At 45.1% G+C, this 26379-nt stretch overlaps 1 protein-coding gene across 1 annotated transcript in view; it reads left to right on the forward strand.

The window, feature by feature from the left end:
- Window positions 1-3786: 3786 nt before the first annotated feature.
- PIGQ (phosphatidylinositol glycan anchor biosynthesis, class Q) overlaps window positions 3787-26379 on the forward strand; it is a 29222-nt gene continuing 6629 nt past the window's right edge. Inside the window, exons 1-8 of the mRNA XM_010295873.1 lie at window positions 3787-4460; window positions 9778-9909; window positions 11107-11227; window positions 16681-16807; window positions 17807-17960; window positions 21190-21301; window positions 23182-23262; window positions 24291-24405. Of these exons, the coding sequence (XP_010294175.1) occupies window positions 3787-4460; window positions 9778-9909; window positions 11107-11227; window positions 16681-16807; window positions 17807-17960; window positions 21190-21301; window positions 23182-23262; window positions 24291-24405 (1516 nt within the window). The remainder of the gene's footprint in view (window positions 4461-9777; window positions 9910-11106; window positions 11228-16680; window positions 16808-17806; window positions 17961-21189; window positions 21302-23181; window positions 23263-24290; window positions 24406-26379) is intronic.

Consider the following 26379-nt stretch of genomic DNA (forward strand, 5'->3'; position numbering starts at 1 on the left):
GGAGGCGTTTCATCGCTGTTGTCTCTCGGCCCACCCGTGCCCTGAGATCACGTTTAAAAACCGCAAAAAGTTGGATGAGCAAGAAGTCGGCGGGCTTTGCGGGGAGAGAGGCCTGCTCCTGCTCCCCTGGGGCAGCCGTGGCCAGCTTGTCCGTGCTTTATGTATCTCCTGGCCCAGTGGCCTTAAACCCCGTGGAAAGACCTCGGGATGCTCAGGCTTGGGTTTGCCAAGGGCTGCTTGCTCCACGTGGTGAGACCAGGACCACATCCCGCTGTTCACCTTTGCTTTTCTGTCTAAAATTCTGAAATGAATCAGTCCTGGGGCCCTTTCTTCATTTGTTGGTTGCATTAGTGCAGTTTAGGTAGTGTCCATTGTTGGTTTTGCTACACCCAAGATTGTTGTGTTGATGCTGTGTGGCATCTCAGGGGAGGAAAAACTGAGGCTTTGCAGGAGAAATGGGCAGATCTGGAAGACTTTAGGCACTTTATGAGCAGGCACTAAGCATATTGGTAGGATATTTCTGTTAACAGCAGTGAAACTGTTGACTGTGGTGACATTTAAAATGTCAACTCTAGATTTCAAATGGTCTGTTGAAATGAATAAAGTAGGATGCGCAACTAGTCATGGATTTGGGAGTACCAGCTCTGCCGCCTGAGCTCCCAGGCCTGCTCCCTGGTTACTATCGTATGCTGCGTTAATGTATGAATAGTTGATGGGCTGGTTTTCAGCTACCGAGATATTTTGTACAGCCTGAAAATTCTATCAGAATCTTCTCTGTCTTATCTGCAGCAACCAAAGGACAGATGATGTGCTTGGGTATTACTTGACCTGAGCTATGGCCAAGGTAGTTAGCTGAGCAAAACTAAGTTAATTTAGAAGGTTGGGGAAGGTATGAGAGAGAACACACAAAGTAGCAAAAATAAGGATGAGAAGTGTTTCTTCTCCATGAGAAGTTTTCCCAGATGACTGTGGCTGTTTTTAAAAAAAATCTCAGTGAAGAATAAATGTTTGAATTAAAAGAGTCAGATAATTCTTCTCTGAAATATCCACAGGATTGGGCAAAGCTTTAAGGAGAAGAGCTGTGCAGGGACACTGGAAGTCTCTTGTAACAATACTGCAACTATGACATCTCTTGAGGAAAAGGACAAATAAAAATTCAACTTTAAGAAGTTAGCTGTCCAATATTACTGGTGGTAGCTTTGGTAACTAAAATAGAAATACTGAAAAAACCCATTCAAATACTTATTTTCTTCATTTTTCTCTGGGCTCTGTAAAATATTGAGCTCAATTTCAGTTTTTAAGAGTATTCAGTTATTGGTAAGCTTCACTTGTAAGGTTTTGGTACTGTGATATAGCTAGAATATTACCACTCTAGCTAAATTTATATTATTTTAAATAATTTCTGAGCATATGCATGTATGTACATTCCCTGTTATTTTTCCTTTCAGAGCCCCTGTATTGATACCATTTATTTCCTTTTTCCTGGGAATATGTTTGTGGATCTTGGGGGGGAGGGAGGGGAATAATCTTTTTTAAAACGTAAAGTTAAGTTGTGAAGCAACTATCATCTCGCCTGATAATAACTACTCTGAGTTAGGCAAGGAGGTAAGAGAGGCGGTGAAGGGAAAACTATTTTGGCCAGTATCTTTTGGACAAACCGCAGTCTTTCTAAAAGGAAGAAAAGCACCATGTAGGGGACAGGTTTTATTTCAAACTTTTTTAAGGACTAATGTAATTAATTGTGTCTGTTAGCTGATTTTCACCAGTTTCCTGTTGTGTTAGGAGCAACTCTTTTAAATAGAATTTGCGTCCTTCGTTGTCTTCATGGTCTTCCAAAAAAACCCAAACCCAACAGACTGAAAACCCACTCAAGCCTTAGCCATTTCAATAGAAATGAAAAATAAGCTTGGCTGTCCTCTTTTTCAGTCCATTTGGGTCTAATAATCATTAAACTTTCGTCTGGTGAAAGATTACATTTTTCAGTTGTACTGCAAGTCTTTGGTCTTTCTCACGCCTGGTGTCCTGCACCCTTGCAGTCTTAGGATGTCACACCAGCCATTTTTCTACCCTTCCTTTGATACATCTTTCCACTTCGCCTTCTGCTGGAGCTTTGCAGTCCTTTGGAAGAACACATATTATTTGAGTTCTTCTGAGATCCTGCTTCTTCCCAGACTACATGTCTCTGAGGTTATCCCTCTGATCAAGGAGGGAGAGATGGAAGTCCCTCTGTGGCCTCCAAATCTCACCGTGGGCTTGGAGGGTCTGTGGGGCGGCCAGGGACGGTGCTCACTACCCTCAGCACCTGCAAACGCTGTCTGCTTCCAGCAGCATGCTGCGAACAAAATCCCTCATGAGCACCCTTACACCTGTTTGAGGGGAAGCCTTGGGGTGTGCTTTGCAGGTTTGCAGTAAAAGGGAAAATTCAGTCCCAGGAGAAAAAATACTACTCCTTGCAAGCGCAGCGACTCTGATACTTCTGCCATCGGAGGAGCAAGCTGTGCACCAAGGAAACTTCACCCTGCTGCCTCGAGGGGCTGACAACTCATCCGTGAGCAGACATTTCCTACTGCTGTTCTTGGCAGGGCTGTGAGGCTGGGAGTAGGTTAATCACTTGCCTCTGCTGCTTCCCCATCGCCTCCTCCATGCCGTAGCAAATTGCCAGGTGCTGAGATTTACTAGATCAATTGTCCTTTATTAAAAAGAGAGGAAAAACAAAACCACCAGGGACCTCCACGTTGCGCATCCTCTCTAAGTATTATAAATACAGTCTGTGTTCCTCTTTCCGATTGACTGGGTCCCTCGCAGAGGAGCCAGCCTCAGGGGGCTGCGGAGTTTTCACATCTCTAACAAAGCACTGAAGGACGGGAAAGGACAACGGGTGCCGGATGCTGACTGTTCTGCGCCAGCGCCCTCCTTACTGCAATTATATTTCTGTTAGAAACCTCCACCTTATTTAAAGAGACATTGTCAACTTCCTCAAAGCCCCTTTTTGTAAAAGTCTTACAAAGCCATTGAGATGTTTTCTTAATGATGCGAAGAAAAATATTGTAGATAAAGAACACTGAAGCAGAGATGCTTCTCCTTTTTTAGGATCTTGTATGTAATGTGTTAAAACCACTATGTAAACTTAAATCAGTTAATCACTGTAGTCCCTTTTGACAAAATTATCATCTCTGTTTCCAGATGAGGGGAGTGAGACAAGAGGAGACGAGTGATCTGACCAAGGTTGTTCAGTGAGCTGGAACCCAGAGCTGTCCTCTGCAACATAGATGATAAAGGAGGCTTTGAAATTATCTGGCTTTATAGCATAAACCAATATTTGATTGTCAGTAATAGGAGGAACTATTCCCCAGAGGCATCACGGTGTGCTACGATGTCCCTTCTCTAGGAAGTGCTCAAGTGCATCCAGTGTCGGATCCAAGATCTGAGGCTGGATGGATTCCTGATCTTGGCTGGTCTGATGGGCCGTGCTTATCAGTGTACCATGATGGAAGACTGCTCCAGGACTCAGAGGAGGGCTTTGCTGAGAAACTCCAGGCTCACTACCCCTCACTTCAAAGACTGCAGATTATCAGGAACCTCCTAAATACTCCTCTAATGTGTGTGTATTTGCTGGCTGTCACTAATGTCATTATGCAAGTGGTTGGACTTGGCATTTTTAAAACTTGATTGGGCCTCCTCACCAGTGACTTTGGTCAGCTCAAATTTTCCTTGCATTTAATTGCCATTTTCAAGTTCTATTTCTCTGTTTATTGGCAGGTGTACCATTCTTCCAGGATCGCTGCCATGGTACTTAAGGTCTTCTTTCCGTTGTGCTGCTCCTCAGCAGAAAGCGGCATTTTGATCGGCCGTTGGATCTCAGAACAGAACTCTGCTGTTATCCTTGCCGTGGTCCATTTCCCTTTTATTCCTGTTCAGGTGAAGCAGTATCTCAGTGAAGTCCAGCGGGTGACTAAAGTCAGTGTTTCTGTGCTCGGCTCATGGAGCAACAGCAAACAGGAGAAAGAAGGGAGTCTGAGTGAGTTCTTGGAAGACCTTGGGACAATATTCTCCCATGAGCCGTGGATTCAGATAAGCAAAGAGGGAGACAGCAAATTCTGGAGCTGTTCTACCCTTCAGAAACACTCTAACAACTCTAAGGAGGAAGAAATCATCTTCGTATACTATGACCAGCGCAAAGTCATGCTTTCCTATCTACATCCCCCTTTGGACACAGCTTCCTCCACTGACCACAGAACAGATGATGCTTCAAAGCTCTCTGCCATCTTTGACACAGTTGCGAAGAGTAAGATACTGTTCATGACGGACAGATATGATGATGGGCCCATCAAGTTGACCCACTGGCAGTCAGATGGCATTGAAGCTAGTATCATCGTGGAGCTGATGAAGCAGGCCTCTGTGCCTGTGTGCATGCTGCTGACATTTCTGCTTTCACTTATCTCTGGGGTCTGCAGGAGCAGGTAAGTCGTGCGACGTCGGCCAGCTTATGTTTTGCATGGAAATGTAATTCATGTTTAGGCATTTGCAAGGTTCCTGCTCAGCCCCAGTAAGAAATACAGTCGATACAAAATCACCTCTTTCATCAGTACCAGTCACATTGTATCTCCTGGTACTGCTTGTAGATTTGTGGACCTTATGTACCTCTTGGAGGTCTTCTGATCTCTGAGATCACCAGTGTGTAAAGGGGCCTTTAGATGGTACAGCAGATGTCATAATAGGTATGGACTGTGGAGCAGGGCTGCAGCTGACAGGTGAATATGCCTCCTGTGGAGCTTCTCTGCGAAGAGGTCCTTGCCAGCTGGTCCCAGCTGCAGTGCAGCCCCTTTTTATGCCCTTGAACCCCAGCAGGCACAATCCAGCAGGCTGTGGGTCAGCCTGGTGGACCTTACGTGGCTGGCAGGGACAGGCCACAGAGGGGTGCCGCAGAAGTGCAGACCTGCTGCAAGGAGGGCAACAGGCGAACCAGCTGATACAAGCCTCAGTTATGAGAAAGGTGGAGGGATGTGCTGCTGCTTATGCCAGTCCCACCGCATCCACAGACCAACCCAGTATAAAACAGTGGTGTGTCAGGTTCCATGGGCAGCAAGAGGCAGAGAGCTCCTGGATAAACTTTCTGTTGGAGTCAGACTGCGGTGGAGCTGCTATTAAAGTTGGGGAGCTCCATTGAAAACACAAAGCTAAAGGCTTCCTCAACCAAGGAGTGCAGGTCTACGCGAATCCTTGGTGAAGTCCCATTGTCACAACTATGAAACTGAATAGGATGCTTCAAATTTAATGCATGGCAAGTGGTCGCACTAAAGAGGAGCTCTGAGCAAATTTGAAGGGGAGAAGGTTCTGCGTATAAAGCTTAATAATGCGTCTGGTCAGCCTGCCTAGAGAGGTTGTACCAGAGAGGGGAGTGGAGTTCAGGTTCCAAGCTGTGAGGGGACACTTTGATGAAATTTGGATAACAGCTGCTACAGTATTTACGGATAAATCTTCTCAAGTACAGCCTAAGGGTATGGGGAATGGCATCTTTTAACAGGTTTCTAGTTATATGATACTGTCATAAAAAATTACGGTGAAACTCTTCATACACATTCTGAACAGTTGGGTTGTACGTTTTGGTGCACAAAGGGAAAGCTGTCTGGTTTTGCATTACTCTGTTAGAAGAGATTTAGGGTCAAACCCGAACCTGATCTAATCAGGGACCACTGGTTCCCAGGACTGCTCTGCAGACACTGACTATGCATTAATGGTTGTTAATGGTAACTAAATCAGAACTTTGTGGTTGGGTAGAAGATTGGGAGTCAGCTCTGAAAGGTCCTTTTTCTGGCTGTCCATGGAGTGTGTGTGACTACCAACAAACAGGATGATCCTTTTCTGTGTAGACGCTTGATCTCAAAGTCAGCCTTGCACACTTTGATTGGTGCTAGGACTCAGGCCAGGCTTAGAGTTAGATTAAGCCCAAGCCTCACACATCTCCAGAAGGCCACAGTCAAAGCATAACTTGGGAGCTTGAGCTGAGTGTGACAGGTTGGGCACAGATAGCTGCTACCCAGCTTATCAGCCACTATTCTGATTTCAGCTTTTCCTAAGCCCGGTACGGACGTTTTGAGCCAGAGCAGCAGCCAGGCTGGCAGCCAGCTGTACGTACCAGCAGGCAGAATGCGAGGCTTGCTGTGCGTAAACCTAGGTTGAACTTGTTCTTAACCTTGGGAAGTAGATACACGCTTCTTTCTGCTTTGTTTTATTTACCCGTAGTATCAGCATGATATTTACTTATAGGTGTTTTGAAACATCAGTCTTAGACAACAGAGATTAGTACCTGGCTTTATGACAAACCTCCTGCTTGACCTTCTAAGTCATTTACTATAATTTGGTTCAATTTACTGTGTGATGTGTGGAACAACCTCCCTTGTGCTGACACACACAAGGCAGGGAGGGTTCGAAGATATCTTCCAGTCACCTCCTCCCTGTGCTGGGACAGGACATCCCATAAAATAGGATCTATCCGTTTTTTGCTGCTTCTGGTCACCAGACTTCTTTCTTTCACAGGTTTTTGTGGTGTGAAGGGATAGTCAGCTTTGAAAAGCTAAAGAAAGAGATCAGTGATGTCCCCTCAGGTTGTGGAGGCTTGGGGCTTTTTTAGATATGCCACTGTTGTGTATTTGAGCTGGGGAAGCAGGGCAGCATCGTTAGAAATCCCCGAAAGTGAGCGCTGACATCCATCCAAGCTTGCGAAGTGCTCTCAAATCCTGCACATCTCAAATTAAGGCATTTCTTCAGCACCACCTTGTGCTAAGGGGTGGCCATTGCAATTCTCTCTTTAGAGGGACCCGTGTGCAGGATTTCCATTACCGCTGAAGGTCTCTAGTGTGCTTTAGTATTGAGGCAATAAATTGTGTGCTCCTCTTGAAAAAAGTCTGTTTACAAACACCATGACCTCTGATTCCTCACCCAGAAGGGGGGCACTGTTCCTGCAGTTTCAAGCAAGGAGCAAAAAGACAGCCAGGTTAATGAAGCTTTAACATTTGTGTGTGATCCTGAGTTGGAAAGATTGCTTTTCATCTGATATCTGGAAAAGCCACTCTTGCTTTTGGAAAAACTTATTGCTAAAATTCCTCATATTTGGAAATACCCCAAAGATCTCCTGCTGCTTAAATAATGCAATGACACAACATCACTGGTTTGGTTTTGGTTTTTATTTGCTTGGTTTTCCATTGCACTTCTGAAAATCATTCCATAGTCTGTGTGGTAAACAAGTGGGAGCATTTATGGCAATGCATAGTTGGTATGCATAGGGGTAGGAGACCACACAAGAAATATTTTTGGCTTTCTTTCTCGGTACTCCTAGAGATGGGAGCTTCCGTAGCATATCTTGCAACTATTATATTGAGCTTTTTACAGAGTGTTTGTATTTTTATTTAAATAAGTATGTGTACGTATTTACTTTCCAAAGAAAGTATGTAGGTTGGATAGAGGTTGTCCTGTTGATGTTAAGTGAAAAGAAAAGAGGGTCAGTCGTAGTACAGACAAGCACGGACCTCTGATGCGTCTTTTGGGCCCGTCCTATTCAATCAAGGAGATGCATTTACCCGGTAGGTGGCCATGTTGGGCGGTGCTCCTGGGGATGAGGCTGCTTTGGAAGTCATTCTCACTCGTGCAAGAGATTCCTCAGGCAGAAGAGAGCAGCAGCTTTCCGTTGACGCGGGAGACCAGGGGTATCTGGTCAGTGGATGACCCACAAGGTAGCTGCCACTAGCTTGGGGACTCGTGGAGCAGCAATGGATGGTGAGAGACACACGTTGCTGGGAGAGGATGGGGAGATCGTCAGCCCAGTGAGTATTTAGCACAGGGCCCCAGAGCCATTGCTTTCCACTTGAACTGAGGTGGTCTGGCAGCTGTTGCTTTGACCAGTAATTTTTCACCTTCAGCCATCTGTACATAACCACACAGGTAGAGCATTTCTCCTTCCCCCTTCTTTGCATTTCAAGTGCAATTCTCTGCTCTAGCAAAGGTTTGCCACACCAGAATTTGTAACCACTGGACTAGGATATAATTGGAAGAGAAAACTCGTCTGCACTTGTGCCTCGGTGAATCTGCAAACCCAGGTCTCTGAGATCAGTGGCCAGTGCAGTCGCCCACCGTGTCTCCCTCCCCTGCATGGTGCTCTTTCCTCCGCCACTTTAGATACCACCTCCTGACAAGTCAGCTGAAGAACAGTGCACTCATTTGTCTCTAAGGTGGGAGGCTGTAACGAAGAGCTGAGTAACTCGGAGGCCTCAAATTAAGAAGAATGATTCACAGTACACTGCGTGTATTTCAAAACCCATGTGTCTGAAATTTGAATGGGGAGGGGGAAGGAGGAACTTCAGCACTCTGTTTTTTAAGCTGACAAACCTTGCATGAAGGATGATTGAAAGGGCTCAGGAGGATGGGGGAAGGAAGGGGATAGCAACCACAGTGAACCGAGCAGGATTTTGAACGAGCCATACCCTTGTGATTTGTGTGAAATGTCTAAATAGCAGCTGGACCCCCAGTCTCCCCATCCTGCATTTTATCCTGGCCAGTCCTGAAGGCACTCTGCTGCTGGCCACAGGCTGAAGTCCTCCAGATGAAGTCTGGGAAAGGCATGCACACGTTGCAGGGACGTGCACTAATGATCCAAACAGCTGGACAATTTCAAAAGCGAAGCAGAATACCAGGAACGATTTTAGCATTTGGAATGAATGTAAACTGAAGGAACATGCCAAAGCAGTAAGAGAGAGTAGGTGAAGGAAGAAAAGTGAACATAGATTCCTGGACCCTTAATAAGAAACGGTGAAACACTGTGAAAATAGTGAAACAACCATTGTGTATGGGAACAGAAGCCATCCAAATTATGTCCACATCAGAATTTATTCCCCACAACAAACATGGTGCTTTGTGTTGCTGTACCGCTGCTGGGCTTTCTTTGACCAGCCTGCATCCAGTGGTGTCATTTTAGACTACACAAATCACCATCGTTCCTTTCTTTATAGGTTGTGTGGTAATAAAAGTAACTCCCAAAAATAATTGGGTATCATTTAGTACTTTTCTTCTGAGTCATAAAAAAAGAACCGTGTGAATATTTCCTCCCCTACAAGCCTAATGTGGATGTTAGCTCTGAAACCCAAGTACAGGCTAAATGTTGTGTTATCTACATAATGCCAGCCACTCTTGGCAAGGCAATGAAGAGAAAATAGAACTGAAGACCCAGAGAAAGGAATTTAGAAGTAATAAAGAAAAAAGGAAGAAAAGGACCAAGTGGAAAAGGGATACAAACTGCAGGGAGAACACAGCTGTTTGTTATACCAAGCTCACACTAGATAGAGACTTGTGATTAGTACTGGGATAATACTGGTATTTGTGAAATGGTTGCACCACGTTGTGTTGTTGTGCTGTACACACGACTGCCTTGACTCCAGTCTCCTGGATACTTAGAGCAGCATGCAATCCCAGTGATGTATCCCAAAGCACAGGGTGGAATGAGGGTTGCATTCTGGCTTCCTTGGAAGAGCCAGACGCTTGGTTTTACAGAATGGAAATGAGAGGTTGGGTTGTCTGCTTTAAATGTCTTGATCTGGAAAGGTTGCCTTAAGTCTGTTAACCTTTAGGAGAGTAGATAACATCTAATATTCTTTAATGATAATATGTTGACACCGTCTCTGGTTGCACAACCTTAATTTACACTGAATATTTTGCATGGCATTTGTACGCTGTACAGCCTGCTGTGTGGCAAAAGGAAAAAGGGACATTCCCATGGTGTTTCTGCAGGGTGCTGAAGTTTTGGCCTTTGTCTTTCTTATGGAGCAAACTCTCAACTTGTGAGCAGCTGGGACATCGCCTGCAGCACCTCCAAGTCATCGGCAGCAACAAGAAGGCTCAAAACCAGCCTCAACTAATGAGGTACAAAGTGCACATAAAGTCATGCAGGTCTTTTCTCTAGCCCTGTCTCCTCTGGGGAACACAAACCATAGATCCTGTGCCCACGCAGCACTTCAGGGTCCTCGCTGCACCATGTCATGTTTTCTTCCTTGCTCTACTCCCTGCTAGTTTGCAGATCTTTACTCTGCACTCTGTTTATGTTAATTATATCTTTTGCCAGATATATGCCTTTCTCCCTAGTCTGGGAAAGGCGACCGGGATATTGCCCACAGAAAGCTTGTACTGCACCCATGTGTGTAGTGCTTTGTTATCACTACTCCCACAAGCTCATTGCTTTCACTTATGCTGCTGTTAAGCAAAAACTGCAATCAGTATTCAGTGGCACTTTCCATAAGAGCAGAACAGCTTAAATGTTCCCCTCTTTCACCCACTCTCTTGGAGAATCTTTCTTGTGGTAACTGCAGACCAGAGAGTCCAACAGCAGTAACAAAGTCAGCGTAACAGAAAAAGCAAACATGCAGCAGGGTGAGTGGAACAGGGAGGGGCAGAGATCCAAGACAGATATTGAATGCCCTATGGCCATTACACACCGAGTCTTGTTCTGTGTGGTTCTCTGATCCTGCAGTAACAGACTCCCAGGGAACACTTAAAATAGATTAGCAGATTTGAAGGCAAAAATAACTGTGATTGTTTAATCTCATTTCCCAAATAACTCTCGTCATGGAATTTCATTCAGAAACTCCAGCAGTGAGGGGGCAGTTCAGCAGCCCTTCTGGGTATGTTTGTGTACCCAGAAACACTATTTATTACATTGACTAGTGGTTCAACTCAAGTATACCTCTTGGAAAGCCATCTGATCTCAACATGGATACTGCAAGTGATGATGCCCTTAGTATTGGTAAATCCCCCCTGAGTATATATATACACACACACACACTTTGACTAACATTCCTCCTTGTAGCTTCAATTATCTTCGCTCCCCTTACTAAGAAAGGTTTTTGTGGCATGGCAGGCTCTGCGTGGCTCCGTGTTTGGCCACAGAAGTAGCAGCACACCAGTGAAAGTCAAAAGATCCCTACACCGTGTTCTTCAGTAAATTGTCCTGGTGTCCCTGGGACATTAAAGATGCCATATAAGTGAAACCGACAACTGTCATTGAAACATTAAGCACAGTCCTTCCTTTTTCTCTAACACTGTTTCTCTTTATCCTGCATGCAGGAAAGCCAACATCTTTGTGTCTCTGCTGATTGATGTGGCTCTGGGGATACTGCTGATGTCCTGGCTGTACAGAAAGAACCGAATTGGTCACCTTGCTGACACCCTCATCCCTGTGGCTGATGTAAGTCTGGCCAGAGCTGTTCCTCTTTCATCTGCTGTGGGTACTGACCAGCTCTTGATGCCTGGGGTAGTTTTAAAGAGGCGATTCTTTATGCACAAGGATTTCAGAGAGTCCTGTCTGAAGTCATGCAAATTAGCTCCCTTCAAGAACAGTGAAATCTTCAAATCAAGCCTGCTGGGGCTGCTCAAAAGGAACACAGCTCTGCTTTGCGTGTGCAGTGAGTAGTAATTAGATGTTTACCGGAGGGCTGCTGTAGCTCCTAAAGTAACAATTATGGCTTGGACAGAGCTCTACAGCTGCAGGTTGAGTGGTTATCGAGCCAGAATACTTTTATTCCGGAGTCAACAGGAAGTGTCCTCAAGTTGTTGCTATATGTGGCATTTGGAAAAAAAAAAAAAAAAGCTGTAACCTGCGTTGAATCTGATAAACTGCTGAAAAGTCAAACTTTGTAAGCAGCGCAGCTCTGCTTGTGAAGAGGAATTTCATGGGGAAATCCAAAGGTGTTAGCTCTGTATCCTAGCCAGGCTACAAACACCTGAAATCCTGTCTAAGAGCTCTGGTGTACAGATGGTAAACTAGGAGAACTTGCTGTGTCCTGTGATTTTCTCAAACATAACTCCACTTGCCCACTAAGATCCCTTGGCATCAGCATAAATTCATGAAGAACAAGTATGACTCATGCTATCCTGCTTTTCTGGTGGCTGATTTTAGGTGCAGTACTCCAATATATCTGTTTAGTGGCAGTAAGGAACATAGAATGTACTTCAGAGGCTGGAGACCAGACCACTAATCTGAAGATAGCTCCATTTTAAGAGCTTCTGTGTCATGGGAATACATGTGCAGCCAGTGTTGAGCACTGTCATGCAGCTGCACAGCCTAATCCTTTCTCTGCCCACTTTCCTTTCATTTCTGGGAGAGAAGGTGGATCTTTCCATTGGTTTCTTTCTAGCATCTGGAGAACATCCTCTCTTTGCTCTTTCTGTAGCTTCTTGGTTGGGAGGAATTTTATTCTGATTAGAGAATTCCATCAGTAATTAATTTTTCCTACTTATCCTGTCTTTCTTGGTAAGAGCTCGTTTCTCTTGATGATCTGCTTGGTCCATGCCTAACCTTTTAAGCCATAGGTTTCTGATAGTTCTTGTACATGTTATGCTTTCAGAAAGTGTGTATAGAGTGTCCAGCATAGCTGTGGATCATGATTATTGCTATTTTTGTTATTTTTCATAGTCAAACTTTTAAGGATTGCATATTTTAAAGACTGCTGCAGACACTATTCAGCAGCAGTGGTGGGGTAGAAAGGACCACAATCCTTGCAATACACCTGCTCTCGTATTTGAGCTATGTGCTAAAAATACTTTTCTAAGTCTTTTCCCTTACAGATATTTCAGCTGGAGAAGTCTAAGTTCTCTAGGGCTCTCCCTATGGGATTACTGTAAGTGCCCAGCTCTCAGAAATCTGATTTCTTAACAAGTCTGCGAGGAAGTGGCTTTTGGCTGCGTTCCTGTTTGCACAGGTGGCTCCAGGAGGGCTTCCATCTGCCCGATGTCTTTGGCAGATGGACACTTTCTGGCTCAAGGTGTACCCAGCACCGGTCCTGGATAGGCTTGCTTGTGAGAGTTGTTCCTTCGTTCCTCTTTCAGTAATTTATCTCATCGTCACTCAACTTACACATCATAGCGTCAGTTATTTTCACCATGTCTCCTACATGTGCGGACTTCATTACTTTGCTGTCACCAAGAGCTGTTTACTTACTTTCCTGGAAGTGCTAACTCCTCCTTGTCTGGGTGGCCTGGTAGTCAGTCGGTGCCTTTCTTCTCTGCTTCTCCCAGTTTATCAGTTCAGGCCAGTTACAACTCTTCTTACTTTCCAGCCTTACTTTCTTCTTTCAAGCATATTAGATTGTGGACATAAAATCATTTGGAGTCCTTTTACTGCCTTCAGCGGGCATTGATTTATATGCATTATGTGCAGGCCTTAAAAAATGCAGATCTGAGTGATCCCAAAATATACCAGTGACTTCAGCATGTGGTGTGCAAGCCAGCACCACTTCTTTTCCAGTATGACAGCAAAATCTCCCCTTAGCCATTCAGCAGTAGGTTTCCTCTTTGCTGCTGAGTGTCCATCTGGTACGCATTATTCCCATCACTTGGGCTTTCTCAAGCGCTCATGTGTTGCCAAGTTCAGTAACGCGAAGTTTCCCATGTGCAGAATGAGTTACTTTTCCTTCCCTAATGCTCCTTGCTATTCTGTTTTTGATATGTGCCCCAGATCTGCTGATAGCATTGACCTTACATGTCCGTATCTGTTAGTAAATAGAACATTATATATATTATAAGATCATTATATATTATAAGGTTATATACATAACCTTATTTTAACCTTATTGATTTGGTTGATTTTAATATTGACAAACTAACCTTATATAACGTATAACCTTATTGGTCTGATTGATTGATTTTAATATTGACAAAATCGTAGCTGTGTGGGGACAGGACACAGTGCTCATTGTTTTTTGTTAGCAAGCCTCTTTGTGGAAGGAAGCAGATGTAGGTAGGTTATTTTGGCTCTCAACAACTGCCAGGGTCACAAGCTCAGCCTGCTGACGTGAGGATCAAGCCGTGCTCCCTAGCCATCATTCGTCATCTCCCGATATAATGGTTCTCAAATCAGCACTTAGTTAGCAATTGTTGATGATGCGCAAGACATCATTGACTGCAGCTCCCACTTTCACAGCTTGATGAGCTGCGCTGTGCTGACTGTAATAACAAGTTGCTTTTGTCAGTAAATGAGGCAGATGTGATTCAGAGACACCTAGGGAGTAACTGGCAAGGAGCTCTGTGCAATACGAAGGACTGATTTTTGCAGCAGACTTTCAAATCCAAGGATGGAAAATGTGATTAACCTTCTCTCTGTAGGTGCCCTCACAACTCCTACCCTCCCCTCCTCCTTCCTCTCAATCCCACCAGTCTTCCCAATGGTTGTCCTTGTTTTTGCCTTCCACAGACAGCCTTCTTTCAAAAATACCCGATTAAAAGTGCTACATTTGTCTGCTTTAAAAAGAACTGTGTAAAAACCATCTTCTTTTTTTTTTTTCCTCCTTCACCTCTCTCATCCTTGCTGATGTCTCTTTTTCTTAAGCTGTAATCTCTTTGAAACAGTTAAATATTTATCATAGATTATGCCTCCAAAAATGTTACTGAGGCTTAGAGATAATTGGATATAAGTCCCTATTCAGTCATGTTCTAATCCATGAACAAAGCAAGCAGAGAGGACACTCCTGGAAAAATATATTAGATGTTAATTTGTAAAACAGTGTGACTTAGAGCCCCAAACGCCTGCAACAGACACAGGGCAGATGTGTCTGGTAGGGAGTGCTGTGGCTCTGCTTGCTCTCACTTGCACTAGATGCTCCACTCAGGAAGTTTGCACTGTGCTTCCCAGTGCCCACCCGCAGTGCGCTGTGTGTCCTTCTCCACCGACGCGACATCACCATTAGACCCTCTGCATATGGAGGCTACAAAGAAGAGCATGACAGTAAAGGAAATATTTCCACAGTGATCTCATCTAAACCATGACATCTTTAGTCTCCAGTTTGGTAATGTCCCTACACCCCTTTATGTAAACACTTCCAATTCACTGTATCTTATTTATTGATACTGGCCACATTCAGTATTCATGACAGCAACAGAGAATTGGACTCCCAGTCACCATTTCTGACTCTGCTTGCTATTGATCAGTCCTAAAATATCTGGCTGGAAAACAACCTGCAAGGTTATGCCTTAGGACTGTATTTTGAAATGCCTTGCCCAGCTAAGTAACAGCAAGCTAGGGCACCTTCCCAGAGCTACGTGCCCCTGTCAGAATTTAGTAGCACCTCTGGGACTGGCAGCCTCCAGAAGTCATTCAGTGCTGAAAAACAGCCTTGCTGAAGGGCTGCTTTCAAGCATTTAAATATTTCATTAAAATCCCCAAATGCTTTTTCTAAGTTACCAGTCCAACACTTTAAATATTAAAAGCAGTCTATTTATAAAGTAGCTGACACTTCTCAGCCACAGAGGTAAGATCCATGGGTTCAAATCAGTTCTGACTTCCAGTGAGACAGAGGGAAAATGAATGAAATAAAAAGGCAATCCTTTTGGATAAGTTGAAGATGAAGCCCTTAATTTTGCCACTACGCTAAAAGTAAATGTTTACACACTCATTTTGCTAGGATCATGTTGGTTAATAAATAAAGTGGAATCATTCCTTGGAAATAATTTCCCGTGGGGAAATTATCTATATGAATGATTGGGAAAGTAGGCTACAGTTTATCAGCTTTAGGTAGCATGTCTTGATTCTTCTACATGTGCACAATTGTCAGTGCAGTTCTCTTGCATGGACTTGACTATAAGTAGGATTTGCAGAGGTGAGCGGCTTTTACTCACAATCTCTGTTCATGTGGGACAGTGTGAGAGGTCACTTCTTCCAGGTATGTTCCCCACCTGATTGCTGGAGGTTACCACTCTCAGCTACCTCAGTTCATAACCTGGTAAATGGACTTCACCGCTGGTTTCAGCTTAGGTGAGTAGGTCAGAGGAGCAGAGCAACCCCATCTTCTGCCCTGCAACTGCAAGGGGAACCTCTGGCAGAGTAGTGGGGTAGGGAGAGAAAATCAGCAAATAACATCAGCCTGGGATTAAATCACCAGAAACTGTGAGTCAAAGCCCTCAGTGATTTGGGGACACGCTCCATTAGGCTTTTTTCCTCCATGTTTCAGAGGCCTGTTTTTTTTTTTTTATTGGGATGCCATGGGTATCTCTCTGTGAAGCCTGCCGAGAGATAAGGTAGTGGTAGGCAAGATCAGGGCTATACAGCATGGTTAATCTTGCCTAGTACACCACAGAGTATCAAGAAAGTTTGTTTATGTATGAGATACATTTATATAATTGTGTTTTCTACCCTGCTGTAAACACATACAGGTTGTCTGTAAAAATTTGACTTTTTTGTCCATGAGTGCACTGCCATCTTGCTCCTTTTAAAATCCTGACAGCCTTCCTCACAGTTCAATTACTTGCTCAGTTCTGACTTTTCAGTTGACTATCCAAAGAAGTCGATTTGTGCACCAGCATTTGCCATCTATTTCAAGAACTCATTACACCTAGAAATCCTACTGTGCAAGTCTACCAGAGGTGGCCATAAACAAACACTAGGTTCATATTCCTGGAACTGAGACCATTTCAGCAGCTCAGCTTCGTCTCTGCTGCTATGTTTGGGTAAAGAGTCATTTGCCAGTAAAGGTGCATTCCTGATTTAACTAGTTGTCTGTAAAGTAGTAATTTGGATGTTTTTTTTTCCATTGGTTTGAAGGGTGTTGTAAGAATACTTTGGCGGGGGGCAGCATGTACAGTACCCTGGCCCTCTTCAGTGTGGTAGCAGTCGTTTATCTCAGGTGCCTTGCTTCCATGTGTTTGTAGCACGTAGCTGAAGAGCTCCAGGACCTGCTCCAGTGGCTAATGGGAGCGCCAGCTGGACTGAAAATGAACCGAGCTTTGGATCAGGTTTTGGGCCGCTTCTTCCTTTACCACATCCATCTTTGGATTAGTAAGTGCAATTGTTTAACTTTTCAGCCTTCCTTTTCATCTCTTCCCTCCCGAGTGTTTAATGTTTGCCTAGAGGTGAATAATGAATCAAAATGCACTACTGCAAGTACAAACTTGTCTGTGAGTCTTCCTGCTGTGGGAACTCAAGCCAAAGTTGGATTCCCACACAAGGAAATCATGCATATTAAATAACGTGCTTGTATTGATGCTTTGCAAGACGTGCAAGTCACGACGGAGCTTGCTTACTTACTTGGTGCCATTAGCACTGAGTGCCCAAGGAAAGGCTTTAGGTCTTCTGTAGGCTTTTATATTCTTTGCCCTGTAACAGGCAGCTGATAGGACAGGGATGAGAAGCGTGTTCGCGGGATGCAAATGCAAACTCTGTCTTGTCACTGACTTCAGCTTAGAGCAATTTTGTTATTTCAACACACCCCTGTTATCCTTGATAAGTGTCTTGATGAAGGAGTATAGTCTTGATGGACGTGAACTCCTCAGTTATTATACTGATTTACTCTGCTCACCAATCAAGTATGGTCTCGTTTCTGTGACTTTGCTCCACTTTAGTGATGAAAGAGACTGCATGCCCCCATGGTCTTTTATTTTACAAAAGCCATATGGAGTGGCTTTTGTGGGAATAGGAAGAAAAGGGGAATGGCTGCAGTAAAGGTTGAGGTGTGCAGTTAAAAATATAGTTAGGAACCTGGACACATATGTAGAAAAGCAAATCACATGTGGAGCAAGGTGACTGCTCTGTTTAAGCTGAGCATGTCCTCCCCTTCCTCACAGAGCTGCCACACCTGGACAGAAACCTAGGGGGAAAGGGGGTTTTTGTTGGCCCTCCTAAACAGAAGATGGCATCTAAAGGAGTTTCCCAGTTTTACTTCCATGTTTTCAAGGCTATGATTTCTGGAGCAATGTTCTAGGCTGGGGAAAACCAGTCTTTTGAGAGTGTCAACAGGAAGATGTCTGTCAAGTACTGACACTTTGCAATGTCCGCTAGGCTACATTCACCTGATGTCCCCATTCATTGAGATGATCCTCTGGTATGTCGGTCTGTCAGCTTGTCTGGGCCTGACGGTGGCTCTCTGCATCCTCTCTGACATCATTGCGCTTCTGACCTTCCACATCTACTGCTTCTATGTCTATGGAGCCAGGTGAGTTGATCTCTCTTGGTTGCGTCTTGGGTATGTTTGGAGAGAAGGGCCACTGAACACTCAGGGCATGTCTTTAATTTGTGGAGCATTCAATCCTAGTGTAGTTTTCCTGAATTCACAGTTTAGCCAGCAGTTAATTTATTGCATTCTTTCATACATGTAGAAATGATGGCCACAGCGGTACAAGCAACATACCTTTCAGTTATTCTGCATTTAAATATCTATTACTGTGGTAGTGGCCCAGAAAAATAAAACTACCTGACAGGCAGAGGACAAGAAAGCAGTTCACCCCATCCCATTGATTCAACCTTATAGAACTCCTTTCCGTTGCACTCTACCCAGTAGTTTTGAGAGGAACTGGAGGAGAGGAGGAGAAGAGGTGAACCTTGTACTTCTGGAGAAGCCCCAAAGTCCCTGCCTCTGCCCTGCCTCAGAGGTTCTTGTCTGTATCGTGGAGCAGAGATGGCAGGTTTGGGGTTACAGCATGGCTGTGACACCATCCTGGTGTCATTGTCTGGACCTGCTGGAGGGCCCCACAGCCTGAGAGCCAGGCAGAGGCTCCGAGGGAGTGTGTGGGAATGCAGAGGGCTTTGGGGCACGTCCGGGACATGTCAGGGTTACTGTGCAAACGGTTCCCACCAGCATGCTCTGTTCCTGCCCTCCATTAACACGTACTGCAGCAAGGCATCATAGAATCATAAAGGTTGGAAAAGACCTTTAAGATCATCGAGTCCAACCATCAACCTAACACCCCTATGCCCACTAAACTATGTCCTGAAGTGCCACGTCTATACATTTTTTGAACACCTCCAGTGACGGTTGACTCCGCCACCTCCCTGGGCAGCCTGTTCCAATGCTTGACCACTCTTTCATTAAAGAAATTTTTCCTAATATCCAATCTAAACCTCTCCTGTTGCAACTTGAGGCCATTTCCTCTTGTTCTATCACTTGTTGCTTGGAAGCAGAGACCGACCCCCACCTCGCTACAGCCTCCTTTCAGGTAGTTGTAGAGAGCGATAAGGTCTCCCCTCAGCCTCCTTTTCTCCAAACTAAACAACCCCAGTTCCCTTAGCCACTCCTCATAAGACTTGTGCTCCAGCCCCCTCACCAGCTTCATTGCCCTTCTCTGGACATGGTCCAGCACCTCAATGTCCTTCTTGTAGTGAGGGGCCCAAAATACTCAACGCAGTATTCAAGGTGGAGCCTCACCAGTACCAAGTACATGGGTACGATCACTGCCCTACTCCTGCTGGCCACACTATTGCTGGTACAGGCCAGCATGCTGTTGGCTGCTTTGGCCACCTGGGCACACTGCTGCAGGCCATTGGAGAATAGCTGCTCTTGCCGAGGAGATGAGAGACAAAGGTAATAAATAAATAAACTTTTGGCTTATAAAGTATGGAATGGTTGTCGTTCCTCCCCAGGCTGTAAGCAGAGGGCTCTACATTGCAAACAACAGAAGAAATAGTAGAACTTTAGTTATGGGTAGTTTAGGAAATGGTTAGAAATATTGAGATATGATTTATGAATCAGTTCTGTTGTGAGCATAGGGCTTACACCCGAAATCAGTAATGTCAGTAATGGCGAGTCTCCTTCCAACACCTCTAGTTACTGGACTTTCTGGTTTGGTCTGTGAGGATTGGCCTTGCTCCTCCTTATTATGCAGAGAATGGAAAGAAGCATTTTCTCAGCTGATTGCTTTTCCCTTGTGAGCTGCAGGGAGCCAATCTACCGGCCTCAGCTGTTTGTTAGCAGTATAGAGCAGCTATACGTTATCTTGCCGCTGGCACCACCCTGCCCCTGCGGTGCCAGGTGCCCCCTACGGAGGGTGAGGAAGGGATAGCAGTCACCCACATCAACACGATCACCACAACACCTTGCGTTCCCGCAGCTGGCGGAAGAATTTGCTGGTTCAGGTGCTGTTGAAGCCCGAGATCCCCTTCTGAAACAAACCTCATGGTGAAATGAGAGCGGGCGTGTGTGTGCAGGCAGCCAGGGAAGGTGGGGCAGGTGCTCCAGCAGGAACACCCGCTTGGTGCCATGTCAGGGTGTGCAGGGGAGTGTGTGGCCTTAGTCAGAGCCACAGGACAGGTGTGTACCAGCAACCTGGAGAAGCTGTCTTGGGCACCTTCCTGCCTAAGGATTAGTGCACCGAGCTGTGCCTGCCAATTCCTTGAAGCAGTTGGTGTTACTCAAACCACATTCTTCTCTTGGATAAGACTCTGTGGCTCTACTTTCACAACACTGCCTTGAAATCTGAGCAGCCTCTGCACCTTAACTAGGCTGGTTATCCAGTCTGGCTTTTGTAGCTCAGGCTTTCTCAGGCTCTGCTCTGCCCTACAAATTGGCTGTGTCCCCCTGCTTTACATCCCTGTATGTTGGACACTGCTGCCTAGGGGTATTTGTGCCTCTTCTCCGTTCCAGGGGCTCTTTCTTCCTCAATGTTATTCCGTAGGTGTCTCTATTTCCCACCCTTTATCACCCCAAGCTTCTCTCACCGTTGCCATTTTTCTGGGAGAAGTAGCTCCAAGTGTCGTAGCACCAAGTTACAAAAGCCTAAGGAGAGGATGCAGCAGGGGCCACCAGCCATTGGGTTGATCTCTTCCCGCTCTTAAGGATGTTTCACCTGTGGTTTACTAAAGAAGGTGCAGGGGCTCCAGTCCTCTCCCTTACCTCTGTGCTGTGGAGGCAAAATTGAATGGCCTTGACTCGAGTGTGAGGGGTAGGACCTTGGCCACTCCTGCTGTGGAAGGTTGTGAAGCAAGGGGAACAGGGCAGATCTAAACTGGAGAGACAGAGGTGAGCTTGGGGGGATAAGTTTGCTGCTTCTTTTGCTGCTGGGATGGTGGTGGCATGGAGCTGGCGATTGCTGCCGCTCATGGGGGCCACCCTCCAGCAGCACTTGCCACTTCCCGTAGGCCAACCTCTTCATCAGCAGGAGCAGAAATCGAGAGCCTTGCCACAGCCCCAGGGCATGGCATGGCCGTTGCCCTCCAGTGGTCCAGAGCTGTCTGCGGTAGCCTGCTTTGCCCTGCCAGGGACTAGCCCAAATATGGTTGACTGAGCAATTAGTGTTTTATCTGTGTCATTCTTGGGCTGATAGCTTTTGCCACCCTGAGTTCTGCGGCGCTGGTAGGTGAGTGGGCGCAGGGGTCTAATGATGACAGCTGGTTTGTGTTGAAGCTCAGGAACTTGCAGCTCTGATGCTCGGTGTCTTCTCTTTGCTCAGGCTCTACTGCCTGAAGATTTACGGCCTGTCATCTCTCTGGCGCTTGTTCCGTGGGAAGAAGTGGAATGTCCTCCGGCAGCGGGTGGATTCCTGCTCCTACGACTTGGACCAGGTAGTGCTGCAGCACCGAGGGCTCCCTGCAGGATGCTGCCCACAGGCTGTACGATCCTATCCTGCTTTGGCTAATATTGAGACAGAAGCCACGGGAGGCTTTGCGGTGCCCAGAACAAGTGCATGCCGCGGCGCTCTGCATCCGTGGCTCTTCAACCAAACGCTTGGACTCTGCCGCTCAGCAGCACCTTTTCATTTCTCTGCGTGTTCAGGGTGCCGAATTCTGGCAAGTGGTGAGCACCTGCAAGGCACCCTGGTGAGCTGCGGTGGGTGCTGCAGATGCAGCTCCTGGAGGATGGGAGTGTGGCGAGGGGGAGGGAGAAAATTTAAAAAGTGGTGCCCAGCAGTGTTGCCACAGTAACAGCCGTGCCAGCATTTCTATTAAAAGGCGCTGTTTCATTCACGTTGTGCTGGAGCCTGGCCCACACGTTCTCACTTAAGCAGCAGAGGCAGATTTTTGTCAAATGCTGTAAGGTTTTTTTAATTTCTGAAATGCCATGCAAAAGTTCAGCAGAGCCTGAACTGCTCCACACTGGCAGTTGCAAACATCACTAAAATAATACAATAATATTTGATAACTACCAGGGCCAGTGCCGCTCCCTCCATTGCAACAGATAACCTTGAGCTTCTTATTCCACAGTGGAGGAGCTATTTTTCTGTTTCTTTGGTGATGGAAAAGTAAGAGCCTCCGTGCCAGGAACGCAGTTTGCGTCAGGGCTCAGTCCTTGTGTACTTTGAAGAGAATTGGTTTGGCACTTCAGGCTTTATCGGGCTGCTCCGGAGGCCAGTGGGAATTATGTCGTAGGCCTGGGTGGGAAGAGACGCTCAAAGCAGACCTTAAAAGACTTTTGGAGATGTTAAACAACTGCAGTGGAGTGACAGAGGAGGGGACAAACAAGTGCTGTGAAGAGAATGGCTTGGGTTATGATCTATTTCTGGTTACGTGCGTAAAGCTGGGATGTTGATCCACCTCTGTGACAGGACTGTCTGAGTTATTTTCTCTCCTAATATACCACGGCCGTGATCTGTTTTTGCAGAAATGGCAGTGCCCTGTGTTCCTGTTGCCTCTCTGTTCTGGAAGTGGTGACTGAAAATTGAAGAGTCAGATCCCTATTTGTCATAAATCTGCATTTCTCCCGGTTGGAATTAGTTAGACTTACACCAGCTGGGCTGGTCCAGAATAAAAATAACTTTTTCTGTGGGCAGTGGAGCTAATGACACCTGCTTTCCTATGGATTTTTCTCCTTCATCCTCTGAATATTACTCCCCCAGCCCAGTAACTCCAGCTTCTTTCTCTTTCCCAGTTTCCCACTAAGCAAGAGGCAGAAGTTCTGTGGCTGGACTGACCAGCTGACTGCTGCTGCTAGGAATGTTTGTCAACCAAATTTTGTCAGATTTTCCCCAGCTGCTTGTTCTGCTAAAACAAGGAGGAATAAAAATACTTCTCAATTCTCTTACAAAATTCCCTACCAAATTTCTACTTCTTTGTACCCTTCCACCTTTTCCTGGTAAACACTGACCAGTGGCTTTAAAACTTGTGGGGACAAGCAGCATGATCATGTAATTCTTATTTCATAAGGAATCCGTCCTGAAGTAAGAAATCTTGACTATTGTGCGTAAAGGGAAAAATGCTCTCAAGATCCAGCTTATTTATCTTTCGAAACATAGTCCTATTCTAGGGAGCTTTCTAAAAAGGCCCAGTGAGAGAAGTAGTGCTGAAAATATTCAAGGTAACAGCATTATTCACATAGGGAGTAAAAAAAGACATCAAGGAGTCTTGCAAACTTTCGTTGTCTCACAGTTTCCTCTTCTTTCATTTTTATTTTATTTCATACTGCCATTCCTCTGCTAATGCTTGTTTGTGTTTCTTTTCTCCCCTAGTTATTTATTGGCACTCTGCTGTTTACAATCCTGCTGTTCCTCCTGCCTACGACTGCACTGTATTATTTGGTGTTTACCCTGGTAAGATTTAACCCTTGAAGCTAGTCATATACTGTCTTCTGAGATATTAAATAAATTTTAGAAAGGTTTCCCAGTCATCCACAAAGAAAATGTAAGACTTGTCTAAGTGTCCCAGGCAGGGTTCTCACGGCACCCTTGTAGGCCACGCAAGTGGAATTCAGGATACATGTTTGTGTTTCTCCAAAGGGAATTCCCAGCAAATCCCAATCAGCGAAACAAGCTGTTCCCCTCTCTTTCACTCGGAAGTAATTTTCTATCTTTCCATCCCACATCTGGGGTGATGACCCCTCTAGTTTGATCCAGAAGTTTTTTTTTCAGGAAATTAACTTGCTGTGTAAAATGCTTTCAGCCAGGCTTTGCTCAGAGGGTTGGACTTCTTTATTTTTCTTCTCTTCTCCCAATATAACCAGTCCTCTCTAAGGCCTGCCTAGAGCAAAATTTTCTGTAGACAGTGGCCATCACATGATTTCAACATCTTTTTTGGGCATTCTCTTTTCAGATGAGCTTGGCAGCACACATAAATGCAGTTTGACGAAAGGAGGTGCTTTAATCAGGGGACAGAAAACACTGAGCAGGAAGCTCATTTCTGACTGCTTTGCTCTTGCTTAGATGCTCTACATGGGGTTTCTTCAGGCAGAAATAAGGTATTTCAGTTCACTGTGGGAAAGAGAAGAAATTACATTCTCTGACACACAGTGATGGAGTTGACTAGAAATGGAAGCCTGAATGGTCCCTTTTAGACTATGACTGCGGAAAGTGTAATAGCTCTCGTGTCTCTTTCATGCCATGACCACAGCAGGTCACAGCCTCTACAACCGTAGGAGCTTCATTTCAGTTACACCGTTAAGCTAAGATTGTTGAGGAACCTCACGCAGGGACTGGATGCCCAGCAGTTCTAGACATCAAACCCACTTTGGAAGGCTTTAGCTTAGCACACAACAATGTCAGACTGTGGATCAGCTCATGAATTTGCAAGTGTTGCATCTCCTGTTTTTCAGGAATGTTCTCAATAAACTGTTTCTTTGTAGCTTCGTTTGCTGGTGGTGATTGTGCAAGGCCTGATACACTTGCTGGTTGATGCGATTGATTCTCTGCCTCTTTATTCAATCATCCTTCGGCTCTGCAGATCCTATAGACTTGCAGGTAAGTCCTTCAGCACTGCACATGCAGAAGTTCAAGGATTTTGCATTATGCATTGAATTTTGATGCAATAGGTAGCTTCTGAATAGAAAGATGCAGGGGGGGTAGAAAAGAACCCAAGGCTCAAGTCGTGCAGTTGTCCATACTGTTAACCAATTACTGCAAGAAGGCAGGATGAGGATGTCAATGAAAAGAAATTTGATACTGAAGCAGAATCAGGAGCAGCTTTACAAAGCCTGTGGCAACTAAAAGTGACATCCAAACAAGCACCGTATAAATGAGTTCATCTTTTGGTTCCAGTTCTAGCGTACCAGGTCAGATATAAAACTTCTGAGAGTTGAACAAGCTATTAACCTTGGGGGTTTGGGCTATGAAAACAAGCCAGATTACAAAAATTACAAAAATACTTGGAAAATCTACTGTTTCAAAGGGCTGGATCTACACTGGCTATGAATCAATGGACCTGCTTCAGTTCTGTGCTGTCTTGATTAACTGAAGTTCTGAGCTGAGGTATTTGGATTAATTTCAGAGCTCCGGGCAGATTTCAGATAATCATTCTCTTTTTGAGACTAATCTGTCACCATTTTGAAATGAGTTGTTTTTCCACTTTTGGTAACCATCAGCCATGGTTGGCATCAGAATAAAGGGTCATTTTGGAATGGGTTTAACTGTCAACAGCTATGGTTAATCTAGTTAAAATCAAGCAGGTCTAAATTATTATCTCCCATCCATTTAAAGAGCATGCAGCAGAAATATAAGAAAGAGCTTGATTATCACTAAACCAAGGCTAGACATCAAATGCAAAGGAAGCTTGAGGCAACCGATAATAGCTTTGTCTGTTGGAGCGGTGCCAGGCGCGATTTGGGAAGGTAGACCTGAGCCATGTTACCAACTCTGTTGCGTTTCCACACATGCCTTCAGCAGGTTCCTATGAATTGCCTGGCAGAAACTTCTTAACCATTCAGGGCTATCTTTGGGAAACAGGAGATGCTGCTGAAGAAAACTAACCCAGTAAATAGCAGGTCATAGAGTAGAAGGAAATCTTGTGGCCACTGAGGGATGTAAGGCCATATATTCCCATCGGTCTTAGATTAATTCTCCTCAGTTTTGTTCAGCCAGCTACCATCTGCAGGATAATAAGCCTCCACCCAGACAGAGGATTGTCTTCTCAGTTGAGTTTGTTACCTGACTTACTGTCTTTGTTGGCTGTTTGTTTGCTCCTCTTAAATATTTTAAGAAAGAGAACACTGCAACAGAGTGCTGCCTGCTAGATGAAGAGGCATCTCTCAGAATTTCTGCAGCCTGTGTTCCTGCTCCAGCACAAAAACATGTCATTGGAGTGGTAACAGATGGAGCAGTTGAATCAAATTCAAAGGACTAAAGAGAGTACACATCACTTGATGTCCTCACTGCTTAGGTTTTGCCTCCTTTTTCAGGCTCAGAACTTGGATAAGACATCCTCTGGCATATGTTATGGCAGCTGATTTTACAGGCACCATAAAGATGGCTCTACCAACATGAATGGATAGCTATTCCCGTCAGCAAGGTTTAGTGCAGTGGTTAAGTTCAACTCAGTTCAGTTGTGGCATCTGGCCTCCAAGTTCTTTGACTCAGTTTCTGAATCAACAAAGTATTGTATTGGTGAAGCCTGGGACAGGATAGATGAACGATCCATCCACAGGCCAGAAACAAAGTTCATGTTTTCTTTCCACACATGGAAAGTGAAATACTTTGGACTTTAAAAAGCCTTTTGCAAATATATCAAAGTTGGTGTCATCTCTGCAAGAATTCTGTCTGCCCAGTGTGGGCTCAAGGGATGCCGCCCTGGTTGGGATGGGTACACTATGATGATGATTTAGAGTGTGAAATAAAGGTTCAGGTGAGGTTCAGGGATCTTGGATTCTGCCTACACCCAAGTCACCAAGGTACTGTTTGATTGTGCACAGGTCAGTTCATTTTCTCTGTACTTCTCTTTCC

Source organism: Phaethon lepturus, unplaced genomic scaffold (assembly GCF_000687285.1).
Source record: "Phaethon lepturus isolate BGI_N335 unplaced genomic scaffold, ASM68728v1 scaffold18731, whole genome shotgun sequence".
Taxonomy (NCBI): Eukaryota; Metazoa; Chordata; class Aves; order Phaethontiformes; family Phaethontidae; genus Phaethon; species Phaethon lepturus.